Source organism: Liolophura sinensis, chromosome 1, assembly GCF_032854445.1.
Source record: "Liolophura sinensis isolate JHLJ2023 chromosome 1, CUHK_Ljap_v2, whole genome shotgun sequence".
NCBI lineage: Eukaryota > Metazoa > Mollusca > Polyplacophora > Chitonida > Chitonidae > Liolophura > Liolophura sinensis.
Genome location: NC_088295.1, coordinates 79635495 through 79652335, shown reverse-complemented (window position 1 = coordinate 79652335; position 16841 = coordinate 79635495). Strand labels below are relative to the sequence as shown.

General features: G+C 39.3%; 1 protein-coding gene across 1 annotated transcript in view; it reads left to right on the top strand.

Moving 5' to 3' along the window:
- Window positions 1-16586, top strand: part of LOC135464482 (angiotensin-converting enzyme-like) — a 40232-nt gene extending 23646 nt beyond the window's left edge. Inside the window, exons 15-26 of the mRNA XM_064741910.1 lie at window positions 5401-5562; window positions 6693-6777; window positions 7694-7837; window positions 8175-8366; window positions 8900-8994; window positions 9732-9904; window positions 10693-10817; window positions 11079-11177; window positions 13208-13352; window positions 13672-13770; window positions 14749-14871; window positions 16166-16586. Of these exons, the coding sequence (XP_064597980.1) occupies window positions 5401-5562; window positions 6693-6777; window positions 7694-7837; window positions 8175-8366; window positions 8900-8994; window positions 9732-9904; window positions 10693-10817; window positions 11079-11177; window positions 13208-13352; window positions 13672-13770; window positions 14749-14871; window positions 16166-16430 (1707 nt within the window). The 3' untranslated portion in view covers window positions 16431-16586. The remainder of the gene's footprint in view (window positions 1-5400; window positions 5563-6692; window positions 6778-7693; window positions 7838-8174; window positions 8367-8899; window positions 8995-9731; window positions 9905-10692; window positions 10818-11078; window positions 11178-13207; window positions 13353-13671; window positions 13771-14748; window positions 14872-16165) is intronic.
- The last annotated feature ends 255 nt before the right edge of the window (window positions 16587-16841 follow it).

Genomic DNA, 16841 nt, shown 5'->3' with positions numbered 1-16841 from the left:
TGATCACACTGCAGCAAGAAGAGTAAAACCAGAGCGCCGACAATGTGATAGTTGTCTAATAGCCACAGGTAAATTTGGCCTCTTGTCTATTTACTCCATTCTAACTGATTTTATTAATACTTAAATAGTAGAAACTTTTACGCCTCCTAGCACCACGGCTTAAAACTGAATTAATTAGTAATATTAAACATTGATATTAACAGCAATACATTACACGTCATTGGTTTAGAATTACTCAAAATGATGTATCGCCTTCACCCAGCCTAGCTCTTTGGTGTAAAATGTGTTGACAGTAACAGAAGATAAAGGTTATGACGAAATCAGAAGATGTCGCCACATGAATAGAAACACAGTGTAAATAATGCCGCGAGACACCATCAGCAAGTCGGAGAGCCTATCAACTTTCCCGTGTGTGGGTCGCGTGTGTCGGTCAAGATCGAGTCGGTGTGGCCTGACTACCTCGAGTCGCGAACAAAATAAAGTTGAACACGTTGTGTAAATGAACTGTCGTACATGCATGGCAAACGTTTGCGATGTGACCCGATACTCGCGTTGTCAATGATTTCTCACTATGTCGTTAACATAATGATCTACCACGCTTTCCTAATGCATGTAGGTAGCTATCCTAGTTCTAACTCCCATACAAAAAGAAGGTGAATAAAGACGACAAGGCGTTAGATGACGTAAATTCGCGCTTTAATTTTATCTGAATCTCGAATTGCATACTGATTTTCTGTCAACAGGGTATGTTCTCCTGTCATTTATCACAGTCACTGGGCAATGTCCACTGCCTCCTAGATTATTAATCAAACTTTATCAAAATCTCTCTGTGTTTAAAAAGCGTTGGATAACATTCTGAGTGGATTTAGAAAAGAATTAGGCATTTGGAATCCATTATTTTTATCAAAAGTGTGACATCTTAGCTGTTTGAAGACGAAGTTCGATTACATGGTTCACGGCTATGGAAGTGAAATAGATAGGTGAATTAAGAGATCGAAATGAAAAGGGGAACATTGATTAAAGACAAGAGTTGCCATTCTTTACTAAATTACAAATTGAAAACCGTAACTACACCACTAAGTCGGACATTTCACAAAAACATGTCTGCGTCACAAATATTGACTGGTATGGCGTATTTAAAATTACAAATAGTGGCATGCAGCGGAGTTTTGTTGTGAATTACTATTAATTATTTTAATTGGATGTTGCACAGTAAGATAACATTCTATGTAAGTATACATATGTACAAATATCAGCTTACGCATACTGACATTAAAACGCGAGGTCAGTTAATTTACGATGGGGACATAAATAACTCATGGAAATATACGACGGTGGCCAGCACTATGGTTGGAGGAAATTAAGCAGACCCCCGGGGGAAACAAACGACCTTCTGCAGGTTGCTACGTTTATTAAAATAACCTGCAGCTGCACGGCCGATCGAAGTGTTTTATCTATACAGATGACGTTATCGACAAATTAAACAAATGTCGGTTTTAGTTCTTAGCAGTGAGATAGCTTTATCAGCCAAGCTCTTATCAGAAGTGCTTATTTCAAGCTGGCCGATAACTAAATGTTTTACCAGGCGGTTGAAGCACGCCAACATAGCAGGCCTCAGTGTTGGGAGAAAGTTTACCTTTGTACTATGAATACCGTTAGCAGAATGGAAAGACGTAGACATAACAATAAAACTGCAGTGCTGGAGCTATGTTTAAGTTGTGTGTTTGAGTTATATATCATATGAGTGATTGAGTCCTTGGGGTTTACCGTCGTACTCAACAATTTTTCAGTCATATGACGACGAAGGACTCATTAGGGTGCATGTACGTGTAATGTGCCTCCTTGTTGCAGGACGGATTTCCACCGCTCTTTTATTTAGTGCTGCTTCACTGAGACGACTTACCGAAGGCAAGTAAGCCGCCCCGCCCGAGCCATTATACTGATACGGGTCAACCAGTCGTTGCACTATCCCCTTCATGCTGAACGACAGGAGAGGAAGTTACAACTTCCTCTTTTAAAATCTTTTAAAGGAGACAAGTGGTCATCCCCGATGCCCTTTACATTGTTTTAATGCTAGTGTATGTTAAATGTGATGAGAACATCACTGCATTGTTTTTACCCAATTCTGCTTAAACTGTGGTGCTATGGGACGTGTAATTTGCTACTATTTAGGTATTTACATGAACAGTTAGAATAAAACTCAAGGTGAGGTAAATTGACAAGAAGCCGTTTTTCACCGGTTAGGTGTGATTTGCCAGCTATAACACAGTTGTCACTGCTCTGTATGCTTTACTCTCTATGCTGTACGTCTTTAATTGTATCATATACAAGAAAAGTACGACTGTTTAAAGGGTCTCACGTATACCATCAAGACTCCGCCAATGATCAGAGAAACGAATTGAGCGCGGACCTTGTGTGCCCCGCGAACCACAAGCCTTTCACGATCACTTTTATTATTACATTTTTATTATTACATTTTTATTATTACACGTATAAGTACACTAACATTAGAAACGTGTTCACTTTATCTTTGATAATAGTCAAATTTTAAATCGATGTCTCGTTTAAAATGTTGACACTTTGGGATGAACTCACTATCGGCATGACAGGGGTTTGATGTGTTTCTTGGGGATGATGTCTGTGGGTTTTGATTGGTGTCCTAAGTTGCACATCTGCATCTAGCAATCAAAACAGACATTCAAACCGTCAACCAGAGTGGACTTTCCTGGTCAATAATCGTAATGCATATTCCCATAAACAACGTTCAACACATGCAACCAAGGAAAATACATGAGGTACGAAAGTAAGACAGAAAAGCAGTCAATAGTCCCCAACGATGTTGGAAAGACGCAAGGAATGTTCTAGTAGAATGAATGAAGTCAGTGTCTAATTTGTTTACGATGCTAATTTGTAAGCAGTGAATAATCAAAACATGTATCTCAACTGCACTTAGACTGCAACAGTTCAAATATCCAACATGGAGATATACTTCAAGACGATCGGGTTAAGCGGAATTAAACACAGTTATGAAGCAGAGTACCAGGGACTTTGGACACTTTGTACATACTAATAGTTAGACGAGAACTATGCTCAAATTACAACTGAAGGGACTTAGGGAGAAGGCGTTGGATAGAATTTGGAATGAAGAGACATGAATGAGGTTCGACGTGGTGTCATATGTAGGGTATCGCTTGGGATGGCTGGCTTGGTGTTGTATATAAGGGTATCGCTTGGAATGATTTGGTGTTGTACAGAGGCATAAATGGGGTTTGACTTGGTGTCGTATATAGGGGTATCGCTTCGGTTGACTTGTTGCCGTATATATGGGTATAATTTTGTGTTGTATATAAATGAGATGATTTTATGTCCCATACAGGGGTATACGACTTGTTGCCGTATATAGGGTATCGCTTGAGATGATTTTGTGTTGTATATAGGGGAGTCACTTTGGGTGACTTGGAGCCGTACATAGGGGTAGTGCTTGGAATGATTTGGTGTTCTACAGAGGCATGAATGAGGTTTGACTTGGTGTCGTATACAGGGGTATCGCTTAAGATGATTTTGTGTTGTATATAGGAGTGTCACTTTGGATGACTTGGAGCCGTACATAGGGGTAGTGTTTGGAATGATTTGGTGTTGTACAGAGGCATGAATGAGGTTTGACTTAGTGTCGTATACAGGGGTATCGCTTGAGATGATTTTGTGTTGTATATAGAGGTGTCACTTTGGATGACTTGGAGCCGTACATAGGGGTAGTGCTTGGAATGATTTGGTGTTGTACAGAGGCATGAATGAGGTTTGACTTGGTGTCGTATACAGGGGTATCGCTTGAGATGATTTTGTGTTGTATATAGAGGTGTCACTTTGGGTGACTTGGAGCCGTACATAGGGGTAGTGCTTGGAATGATTTGGTGTTGTACAGAGGCATGAATGAGGTTTGACTTAGTGTCGTATACAGGGGTATCGCTTGAGATGATTTTGTGTTGTATATAGGGGTGTCACTTTGGGTGACTTGGAGCCGTACATAGGGGTAGTGCTTGGAATGATTTGGTGTTGTACAGAGGCATGAATGAGGTTTGACTTGGTGCTGTACAAAGGTATGAATGCAGTTTGACTTGGTGTCGTATACAGGGGTATCGCTTGGAATGACTGGTTGCGTATATAGGTGAATCGCTTGAGATGATTTTGTGTTGTATGGTGTCGCTTTTGGTTAACTCGGTGTAGAGCGTCATAAATGGAGTTTGATTTGATATCGCATGAAGAGGTGTCTCGCGGATGACTCGGTGTACAGAAAAGGAGCATAAATGGGGTTTGACTTGGTGTCGTACAGGGTTGTTGCTTAGGGTTAAAGGAGAAGAAAATTTAAATATGAAACAAATACGATTGGAAAGGGTAGGCATTTCTTCGCAGGTGCATGCCGTAAAAAATTCTAATATGTACCTCAAGTTGGTAAATTATAAATAAAGTCAGCGCCAAAATCCGCTGTGGGCGACTCCATTTTGCGTAAGAACTAGTCCTGAAATCTTCTGCGTTAGGAGGAGAATTGCCGCCGGAAATTGCAGAAGTGCAGTTCGTGCATTTCCGGTAGAACTCTTGTTCCCAGAAGGCAGCGAACAGTACAGTTCGTTTTCCGCTTGACGATCGGGAGACCGGAATGTTGGACGTAGGCTCCGAGTTTACACGAACAAGCCGGCAGTTTTAACGACTCTCATTGGCTGAGAGACAACACACCCCCTGCATAAATTACAGGGTGTTAAAGATGGAGGACGATGGACTCAGCGATTTATGCCAGCTTTGCCGTTTCCAGGCTTTATGTGTATGGCGAGGAAAAACCGCAAAATTATGCAGCAGACACCACCAGATAGAAAATATGGGCTCCTTTCAGCCCATAGTGTCATTTTAAAAAGTTTTCTTCTCCTTTAACGCGGTGTTGAGCAGCGGTATAAATGGGGTTTGTCTTGATGTCGTGTGGGGTTGTCGTTTGAGGGATGACTTGGTGTCGCACAGTGACGTATATGGTGGTTGCCTAGTTTGATTAAGTAGATTAGTGGTGAGATATACATATCTGTTATCACGCAAGCATTGCCTCTTGACTGGTATAACATCCACTATTACGTAGGCTGTATATTTCTAATGATGTTGGATGCTTGGGTCTTATTATGAATTTACTAATAATTTAGACAAATTAATGCCTAGCGTAAGTAAATTAGTAAAAATTTATGTAGATGAATATCCTTTTCACACGAATCTACTTTGATAGACCTTAAACGACCGATTCAGCCAGAATGTCAAAATAGATATTGTGAGTGGATATATTTGAGCAGAACTACTTGATACCGTTGTCATTTTCTTTAAAACGTGCTATTTTGATTATAACCAATCTTGACGTTTTTCTTTCAGGTAGCGGCAAGTTTGAAATTTTCTCAGTTTCAAAAAGCCGCAAGTGTAAATGCATCCAAGTTTGATTCAGCGAATTTCCAGAATCAAACATTAAAACGACTGTTCAACAAAATCAGAGACGTTGGCACGTCTGCCCTGCAGGATGAGCAAAAACAAGAACAAGTATGTATATGTATAGTCTTCGCTTTGCATCGGAGTTTCTTATTAATTTTATTTCCTCTCTGTCACGATAAAAGTGTCATATTGCCCTAGGAGCGGATCTTACAGGATATACGTTTGCATGTAATAAAGGATACAACTTATGAATTGTTTACATATGATGCCAACCAATTTTTCCTAAGCGCGATATATAGACTTCAGAAAACGTTTGCTTAAGCTGACCTGTCTAATGTGTACGGTTTGAGGGTAGAAAGAAATGGTTCAAAACACCACATAACAGGGTTTGTATTATATGATTAAGTCACTGATATATCATTTATTAATTTTTATTACATTAACACATCGTGCCATAAACGATTGTCACATACGAATCATTAGAAGTTGTAAGGGTACCACTATTGGAGAGTAAAGATGAGAGTCAGATGACTCTCACATGATTAACTCTCAGATCAGCAATAGACTTTAATACATATATTTTAAGAAAATAGACATATAATACAACCGACAATAATATACATATATTATTGTATATATATATATATATATATATATATATATATATATATATATATATATATATATATATATATATATATATATATATATATATATATATATATATATATCTCAGTCCGATAAGTCGTTATTCCAACACTGCCTGTGAATATTTCTCAGTCCGAAAAGTCGTTATTCCCACACTGCCTGTGAATGTGCAACTTCTCAGGGCGGGCGGATTGCCAAGTAGCGTCTGTGATGCCGAACTGTAGATGTATGTTACCTCAGAAATATATACAAAGTCACTTTCAGGGTAAACTGGGATGAAATGTACGTAATCGCACAAAGAGACAATGAGCGACACAAACTCTAAAATAACGTCTCGAAAAAAAAAAAACAACAAGTGGTAAAACACAAGCTCACAAAGTGCCCTGTACAGAAAATGGAGTACAAATGACGAATTTCGAATGGCGTGAAAACCGATATCTCCAAACCCAGCAAAATCCTTCACAGTGAATGACAGTAAATGTGACTGCTCTCAAGTGGACTATTCATTTTAAAAAAATATAACACAATGTTTAAAGACGGGGTTTCGTAACAAAGTATGTAATTAAGCGATGACCTTGATATATTGACAGCTGGCGCAAAGTTTGGCCAGAATGGAGGGCATCTACAGCCAGGCCACGGTCAACATCAGTGGAGACGTCATGCATTTGGAACCCGGTAATGCTGTGTAAACTATAAAACGCTCTTCATCACTATATTTGGCATGAATGAGACCAACATTCTATGGGAGATTGATGTATTGCTTGGTCGGTTATTTGACTGATTGATCAATTGATTGATTGATTGGTGTTTAACCGTGTACTGAAGAACATTCAAATTATACCTCAGTGGACTGTGTCATGGCTGAAGCAACCCAGAACAAACCGTCGGCCTTCACAAAGTGATTAATGAACTGTGGCACATGTGAAGTTTAGATTTTCAGTGAGCGTTCCCAATGTGTATGCCATATATATTGGTGTGTAAAAGCATGTGATCTTTAAGACCACCTATGCGGCTCAATGGCTGCTTTTCATCGCCCCGACAGCCGTTGTACCAGGTTTTATAGAAAAGATAAGGAATCTATGGTGTACGACCTCAGCAAATAGCGTTACAACGATGGAAAGTGATCGAAAATAAATACAGTTTTAAGCAGAATTGCGAGGTACCTGCAGGGCGAAGGCCATGCAGTGTCTGTCGTAAATATGAATGACTCTTGAGTACCCAAATAATGACCAACCATATGGATAAATTGATTATCATAACATCATCAGTGGATATAATAATGCAATCAATGGGTAACCACAGGAGATATAATCACCGATAATATTAGCATCATCTAAACGCTTTATTAATGAGTAAACCAACCTAGACTCCTTCATCAATGATGGAGTCGTCCAACATGGCTGAGTCGTCAGCCCTAGACTGTGTACCCTTTAACTGTTAATATAAAGACAAGATGCTTAGCCTGGATATGATGTACGTGTAGTTATCAATAATGGCCACAGTGCTCCAGCCACTGTTATCTAAAATTGCTACAAAACAAAGCACCGTTGATGCATTGTTCTAAGTTTCTCTGTATTTCTTTGCAATGTAGGGTTAACTCGCCTGATGGCCACCTCTCGGGAATATGACGAACTTCTAAATGCCTGGAAAGGTTGGAGGGATGCTTCGGGGAAGAAAATGAGAAAAACTTATGAAGAATTCGTGTCTCTTAGTAATGAAGCCATCAAGGCGAATGGTAAAATGAAAAATATGCAATCTAATGCTAAAGATGCAAATCTTTCTCAAGATTTGTCCTCGCTGAAAACAAAATGTCCGCACTTTTTGGCCAAACTTACTGGACTGTAATAATACAAACGATGTCAGGGCGATTACACATATTTTGCAGAATTACTGTTCAGAATAACCTATACCAGCCTTTATAATCTTAATTGTTATTTTACGTTTCCAGTACAAAATAGCTTTTTGCCCTGTTTTCCATTGTTTTGGCGAGTCTGCAAGTCCAGAGTACATTGGAAAAGAGAACTGACAGGAGCGTTGGTAATTTACTTTTTTTACTTACCTTTAATTTGCAGGGTTTGTCGACACCGGTGCTTGGTGGAAATCCTGGTACGAGAGTGACGAATTTGAGAAGGATGTTGAAGGTTTGTGGCAGAAAGTCCTTCCGTTTTACACCAGCCTTCATCAGTACGTGAGGAGGGAGCTTAAGAAAACGTACAGCCCCGAGAATTTCCCCACGACGGGCCATATACCTGCTCATCTACTTGGTAAGTTACTCAACATAGTTAGTGTTAAGCGTTGTTTTGGAAATGGATCGTGCGATTATCGACTTGGAACGCCTTTTACGGACTGCGAATGGTATATGAATGTCGGACTTGACGCTTATACTTATATCCATACCTTAGGTGAAAGTCAGATCTCAAAAAGTCAGTTTCTAGTAAAATATCACCTCCAAAATTCTTTAATTTTTTTCTTTTCTTTTATTATATTATTTTCACGACAACTTGTAAGATAAAATTCATTGTACATACCATATCTTGTTTTTTTTAACAAAAGTTTCATTCCTGACAACACAAGTTTATAAAAGTGTAGATCTTATCTAACACCTCACATACATTTTTGAAACGCAACTCCATGCATGGCCATCTTGATTTGTGAAAGGTACCTGATTATCCATTTTCAAACCTTCAATACCACTTTACTTGACTGTGTCAAAGATGTTGATGTGTTTGGATCTAACAATACTTGTCGGCATATCTAAAGCATAAATATGTTGCCTCACTCTTTTGTCAACTGGTAGGAAATATGTGGGCTCAGGATTGGACGAATATCCTGTCAATGGTGGAGCCCTATGATTTACAAAGCGTGGATGTGACTGACGAAATGAAAAAAAAGGTCTGTACTCAGTTAATGTCACAATCCTCAATAATATATGTAATGCTATTTTCGTCCAACATTCAATCTAAATGTACCTATGTGAAAAATATTAATGAGCGGGAAGTATTATCACTGATAAATCTCCTGAGATTCCATTCCAACCAACGCACAACTTTTCGACGATTTTATGAATATACATGCAGATATCTGTGAGAAAAAGGGAGATTAAAGTTCCTATCGCCGTTTTAATTCTACCTGCATCAACATTGGTGAAAATTTCACTTTGGCTCTGGCAATGTCTTCCGATCAGAAACAATAGAAATCAGCTTTTCTCTTGAAGGATCTTATTTGTTTCGTGACGTCATGATATTCATATCAGCTGTATATAAGAATTATAAAACTGCGAAGTCACAGTTCATAATTTTTTAATGTTACCTTGATTATGGCCAAATTTTCATTAAAACTTCGTGAGCTAGTGGCTAACGTGTTAGCTCAACATGTAGGAGCCTGCCATCGTTGAATCTGAGATTTTTGACCAAAAAAATTGACGATTGAAGATTACTTGTTTCTTGTCTCATTATAGTACTGGTAGTCTGATTATAGGCCATCGTGGTGTGGTTTAGAAGGCAAATCCAAAACTTAAGCAAAGAAATCTACAGCTTAAAGACTTTCAGTGCATGCCATCACATAATGTGACAGGAAGAACAAATGTTACATTCTTACTACAACAATCTTGTTGGCTTTATCCTTCTCAGAACTACACGCCCCTCAAAATGTTTCAAACAGCAGAAGGATTCTTCACATCGCTAGGCCTGATGCCGATGACTGCGGAGTTCTGGAACAACTCGATGATTGAGCGCCCAGATGATGGGCGACAGGTAGTGTGCCATGCCTCAGCCTGGGACTTCTTCAACGGTTCAGACTTTAGGTACATGTAACCCGGGCTACAGAATAATCCTTCAGTCCAACTGTATGTAAATGTTATCAGAAGGAAACTTTCTCAATTTCTACATCTTCAATTCCATCTATACAGTTGTAAGCTTCCGTTCTCATAACTGATATGTTGTTCCTGGAGACATTAGAACATCTTAACTGCAATGGAACATAAAGATGTAAAAATTAAGAACGTTTGTTTTTCTTGTATCTCTTCTCCACACCAGAAAGCTTTTTATAACAAGGTTATCATATATAGAGCGTTTCATTGCTTGATTTTCTCATCAACACCATCAAGAAGGAAATTATTTTATACAGTTTATTTTCAGTGTATTGATATTCCAATGAATATAAAATCCACCCTATTTGACAGACTTCATTTTATATATCTATTGATCTTTTGCTTCCGTATAACCCGACTTCAGATGCTGTGGAATTCCTGGTGGCTTTGACACAAACATTTTGTTTATTTAAATAGCATTGTCTGAACAGTACGTAAGGAATTATACCATTCATGTGGGTGTTTGTTATGTATGACAAATTTGAATCCTTGTGTCGGAAATGAGATCATCGAGTATATATATTTGTGCACTGGGTTTTAGTTTCATTTTACCTTCAAGAATACAACCAGCATAATATTCCACAACCGCCCCCCCCCCCCCGTAGCAAAAGTTGATAAGTATGCCATTCTGCCATTGTGATGCCTTATGCCATTGTGTTGTCATCCTTTTCTACGAACCCCTGTATTCTTTTACGTTACAACACTTGTTGTTTCTTACTCAGGATTAAAATGTGCACTGACGTGACAATGCAAGACCTGGTCACCGTCCACCATGAAATGGGTCACATTCAGTATTACATGCAGTACAGCGACCAGCCCATGCCCTTCAGGGAAGGAGCTAACCCAGGTCTGTTGGCCTTCTGTGTCTTTCTTCTATCAGATCGTTCATCAAACACCATACCGCAAATATCGTGTACTACAGTCTCAATAGTGACGAGCACAACTATAAATTTCGTACAGGAGGTTTGTCAGGTACCTACCCAAGAGCAGTGGTTTCCCTTTCCTGGCCACATTGACCCTGACCAGCGCATGTAATACTGTCTATTCGCGATCAAGCAAAATCTTTTACAAGCATCAATAATGACTACAATGAATGATTACGTTATAGGTTTTCACGAGGCTATCGGAGACGTGTTAGCTCTGTCTGTGAGTACCCCCACGCACCTCCAACAGATTGGACTCTTGCAGAACGCGACAGAGGACGAAGGTGAGTCACAAGTTCCCTACATTAGCGTACTTGACATTACAGTACATTATTGTTCGTCATCACATAAGTGTAGAAAAATCTTAAAAAGACTATACCACGGATTTTTGGCAAAATATCCATCAGTGCAACCTAATCTTATGCAAATCCAAAATATCAGCCTTGTTTGTACTCCTGTTATCGTTTGAAATCAGTAATAAAGTTCTTAATGTTTATAAAGCGGTAGCTTTATAGTTTATGTCAAACCTTAGAACCATGTTAGCACTGTTTAGAACCATGTCAGCACTGTAAATGATATTCACTGAAAGGCAATAATTTGAGCTATTCTTGGCAAATACAGAAAATTTGATTTGATTAGCGAATATGGATTGTTTTTTTGTTCAGCCTGCTGCACATTTTGTTCCTCTGTAGTTACTCCTCAGAGAATGGCAAATGGTGAATCTAGACTGATTTTTTTGGCTTATGGATGTAATGCGTCTCGTCACAATCTGTTTTAAGTTCATGTACATAAAAGTGTCACACATAGAAAATGTCCAATCCTCAAGTCAGCAGACAGCTAGAAGCGTGTACACAAAAGTGTCACAAATAGAAAATGTCCAAAGTGTCACAAATAGAAAATGTCCATTCCCCAGGAGAGCAGACAGCTGGAAGCATGTACTCAAAAGTGTTCACAATTAGAAAATGTCCATTTCCCAGGTGAGCAGACAGCTAGAAACATATACACAAAAGTGTCACAAATAGAAGATGTCCATTCCCCAGGTCAGCAGAAAGCCAGAAACATATACCCAAAGTGTCACAAAGAGAAGATGTACATTTCCCAGGTCAGCAGACAGCTATAAGCATGTACAAAAAGTGTCACAAATAGAAAATGTCCAAAGTGTCACAAATAGAAAATGTCCATTCCCCAGGAGAGCAGACAACTAGAAACATGTAGACAAAAGTGTCACAAATACAAAATACAAAATGAAGCATGTACACAAATAGAATAGAAAATAGAATATGTCCTTTCCCCAGGTCAGCAGAAAGCTAGAAGCATGTACTCAAAAGTGTTCACAAATAGAAAATGCCCATTTCCCAGGTCAGCAGAAAGCTAGAAACATATACACAAAAGTGTCACAAATAGAAAATGTCCATTCCTCAGGTCAGCAGAAAGCTAGAAACATGTACACAAAAGTGTCAGAATTAGAAGATGTCCATTTCCCAGGTCAGCAGACAGCTAGAAGCGTGTACACAAAAGTGTCACAAATAGAAAATATCCATTCCCCAGGTCAGTAGACAGCTGGAAGCATATACACAAAAGTGTTCACAAATAGAAAATGTACATTTCCCAGGTCAGCAGACAGCTAGAAGCATGTACACAAAAGTTTCAGAAATAGAAAATGTACATTTCCCTGGAGAGCAGACAGCTAGAAGAATGTACACAAAAGTGTCACAAATAGAAAATGTCCATTCCCCAGGTCAGCAGACAACTAGAAGCATGCACACAAAAGTGTCACAAATAGAAAATATCCATTCCACAGGTGAGCAGACAGCTAGAAGCATTTTCAATGATCGTTTGTTTGTTTAGCTACTTAGTTATTTTAATTCTACTTTTATGACATATTCAATAATTTTATTAATTATACCATGACGGTCAGTTTAATAGGTCTAAAAAACTGGATTGCCCACCGACCTCAGTGTCTCCTCAGTAACTGACACTTCCGCCAAACTGTCGATTGTACTGTTAAAATGCATTCTGTATTTCTAAAGCCTTCGCAGCCTTTATCATGGATAATGTTAATTGTTACATGAATAAAAGAAGGCAGTGATGTACGCTTCACTAACAACTATTTAACACCATTATCAAAATGAGCGCTGTACATGTATATTTAGAGACAACCAGTAGAGTAGAATTGGCAAGACTTTCACAGCATTTAGCCATCCACAGACTGCGATCGACAAGAGGAATTTCATATGTCCACACGCATTTGTACTTCTGTTGTGTTAGATCGTTCATGAAACTATGTAATTAATGTTACTTTTTTCAATGACAGAATATTACACCAATTACTTGATGTCTATGGCCTTAGACAAAATCGCCTTTCTGCCATTCGGCTACCTAATTGATCAGTGGCGATGGAGTGTGTTCAAAGGAGAAACAACAGCCTCCAACTACAATGACAAGTGGTGGCAACTGAGGTAGTAACAGAGCAAAGTCTGTGTATGCCAATTGTACATCGTTCCGTATATGAATAAATGTCAACATTGTTGCTAAATTTTTTACAAATCTGTACTGAACCCGATGAATCCTAACGATTTGATTCTTCCTGGACGTGTTTCTCCAGTAATCGCCAGGCAATGTTTCTTATCCTAGAAATAGGACCAAACAGTAATTAAGCTATTTACTTGGAGAGTATTGATGGGATCTACGCTAGTTTGCATTTATTAAGGTGTTAAGTTAAGGTACCCTTTAACTCATTAGTTATCTGTCACCCTTCCTGTATTTACCTACCCACAGATGTAAGTACCAGGGTATCTCTCCGCCCGTCCAGAGGACAGAGAATGATTTCGACCCGGGGGCTAAATACCACATCCCCGCAAACACACCCTACATCAGGTGAGTAGAAAGGTGTTAATATTTGCGTATGGCTCTATGTATACAGAATCGATACACACCTTTGTATACAGTATCGATACACACCTTTGTATACAGTATCGATACACACCTTTGTATACAGTATCGATACACACCTTCATTCCAAGTCTTATCTTGATAGTATATTAGTTGGTTACAAGTCAGAGGTCATCGACACATATTATAGTGATACACATTCAGTCTTATAAATGGAAATAATGCGATTTGGTAGATCTAGTATACAGTGTAGCATATCTGAAGTTAAATTGAACGAGGGGAGATAACTCCATTTTACTATTTCACATCACAATACGGTTGACCGAGACCTCTGTCGAAAGCGAATAGTTTAGTTAAATGTTAATATGGACACAGATCCCCCATTACAACTTGTAATTACGAATTACAAATGTAATTCTGTGTATTTTATGGTGCAAAGTCTTTTTTTTTTTTTTTTTGCTGCCAGCCTGCCGTTTTTGGTGTACAGGTGCATGCTTGGTATCAAAATGATAGAATTGTCTAAGCTTTGGGCAGGTATGAGTTTTAATGATGAAAGCTTGAAACAAGGAGACAGGTGGTGATCAGGCTGCGAGTAACGTCCCCTTGGTGTTGCTAGGCACCCCTTTCAGTTGCCGGCATGGAAAGGTCCAGATTTTGACGGTCAACCTATGTCAAGATTTTTATGGCTTCTTTCTCACAGGCTGGGCCAGGTGTGCACCAAAGCTTATTGGCCACGGAATGTTTGGGACCGAGCTACAGCGCTAAACGTTAACATTGTCGCTTTTGGAAAACTAATGGGGGTCTGTGGACATATATGAGCTTCCGATTTAATGATGACGTTTATTATTATACGTGAGGTACATGCAATCGCTTTGAAACAATTGTTCATTGTCACCTTTATCAATCAATCATTTTCATCACTCAGATTGGTAATCTATCCGCGTGCCTTTTATTCCTTTGCAGGTATTTTGTCAGTACTATAATACAGTTCCAATTCCATAAAGCTCTGTGTGCGAAGGCCAACCAAACCGGTCCACTATATAAATGTGACATTTACATGTCTCAACAAGCTGGAGATCTACTGAGGTGAGACTATCGTTGAATCTGTAACAAAATGTGTTTCGTCTTATTCGTCAATACATGTTCTGGTAGCAGAGAGAGATACATTTTCGAGAGGAATTCCTCAAGAAAAGGGAAAAAAAGATTCCTGATATTTGAAGCTAAGTCCCTAGTAGGATGGCTATAAAGCGACATTGTCGGTTCAGTAATATTCTCTGAATTTTCCGGCGTACATTATTCATACGGACTTAATCGCAAGGAGGAGACTCTTGTGTGGTCTTACATAATGTTCTCAGGAGATCGCCTCAACCAATATGGCCTAATTCACATTTGGGAAGGTTTGCTTGTAGCTGAACAATTGTATTTATTTATTTATTTGAATTGTGTTTTACGCCGTACTCAAGAATATTTCACTTATACGATGGCGGCCAGTATTATGGTGGGCGGAAACCGGGCAGAGCCCGAGGGAAACCCACGACCATCCGCAGGTTGCTGCAGGCCCTGTCACATACGGCCGGAGAGGAAGGGACGATTGAAGGTCGATGTATTATTACCCCGGACACTCCGAAACCATCTCACATTGAAATCACCGCAATCGTATAAGTGGAACATTCTTGAATAGGGCAGTAAAACAATGAAGCAATCAAATATATTAAATAAACAAAATCTATACACACTGCATGCAGGATTAATTGTTTAACCGCAGCTTTCATGGACGTGGACATATCATACATCTCTGGTTTTCGAAGTATTCCATTCTGCACCTAGCACGCCGGTGTTTTCTGTTCTTTCTGTCCATCAACCATTTTGATCTGATTTTGTCCAATCATAAACGCGTTTTCCCTTCTTCTTATCCATCAAATATCAATCTTGGAAATGCGTCCATGTCTTTTATCAACCAAAAACCAACTGAAAGCGGTACATTGTTAGCTCGGTAGTGACATACTGATGTCTCATGACTTACGTCAAATCAGGCTACTGAATAGCCTGGGCCGGGACTGGTCTGGTTTCAGATCATTTCCAGAAGTAGTGTCTGTGCTTCCTCAGAACGTCTTTGGTTCGAAGCTCGCATTGCTGGAAGCCTTTTTTCAGAGTTAAATTCTGTCATACACAGAGTCAGATAGTGTAATATCAAGCAAAAAGTAATACCCGTACGATCGATCTTTAATTTTGTACATTACTTGTGATGGTTCACTTTAATTTGTCACCGGGGGTATTGATAATCTGCGCAGATTATGGTTTAGACAAATCATTTTAAACCACCCTCTGTTCATTACCGTTGTGTGAATTTCCATCCTCTTCCTCGTTTCTCTTGCTTCAGTGACGTGTTGAGAATGGGTTCGTCCGAACCGTGGCAGGACGCCATGCAGGTCTTCACAGGGCAGACAAAGATGGACGCCCAGCCTATGTTGGATTATTTCGAGCCACTTATCATGTGGTTAAAGGAACGGAATGCTGAAGCGGGTGATCAGGGAGGTTGGGATGACAGCTGCCCGGGGTATGGGAGAGCGGGATTCCTCAGCGCCAGCACCACACTCATTTACAGCCTTCCTTTCATCACAATCTGGTACATGTGCCGTGTCTGATACTTTTTTCACAAGGGTAAATTAATACATTAGGTAGAAATTGTACGAATATGAGTAATCGATTCCTTATAGAATTCAATTCAAATTTTGGAAAATTTCTTTTTGGTCGAATAAAATCTTAAAGATTCCCGCGTTCGCGTTGTCAATGTCAACTCCGTCTTCTTGCTAGTAAACGATTATATTATATATTTGTTTAAGCCAGTCCAATATTTTTGTTCGAAAAAAGTTTTTGGTACAGACAAAAGTTCAAAAGATTAGCCAGCTGTGGCTGAGGGACAGGGGTACATTGTCTCTCTATCCACTAAGCCATAATAGCCTCACTGACTTCACGGGGTAGACTTTCCGTGGTTCTCCCAGCTACTAGTATCTAAAGTGCCGCCACTCTAAAATGCATTTTCATTTTATACGAAT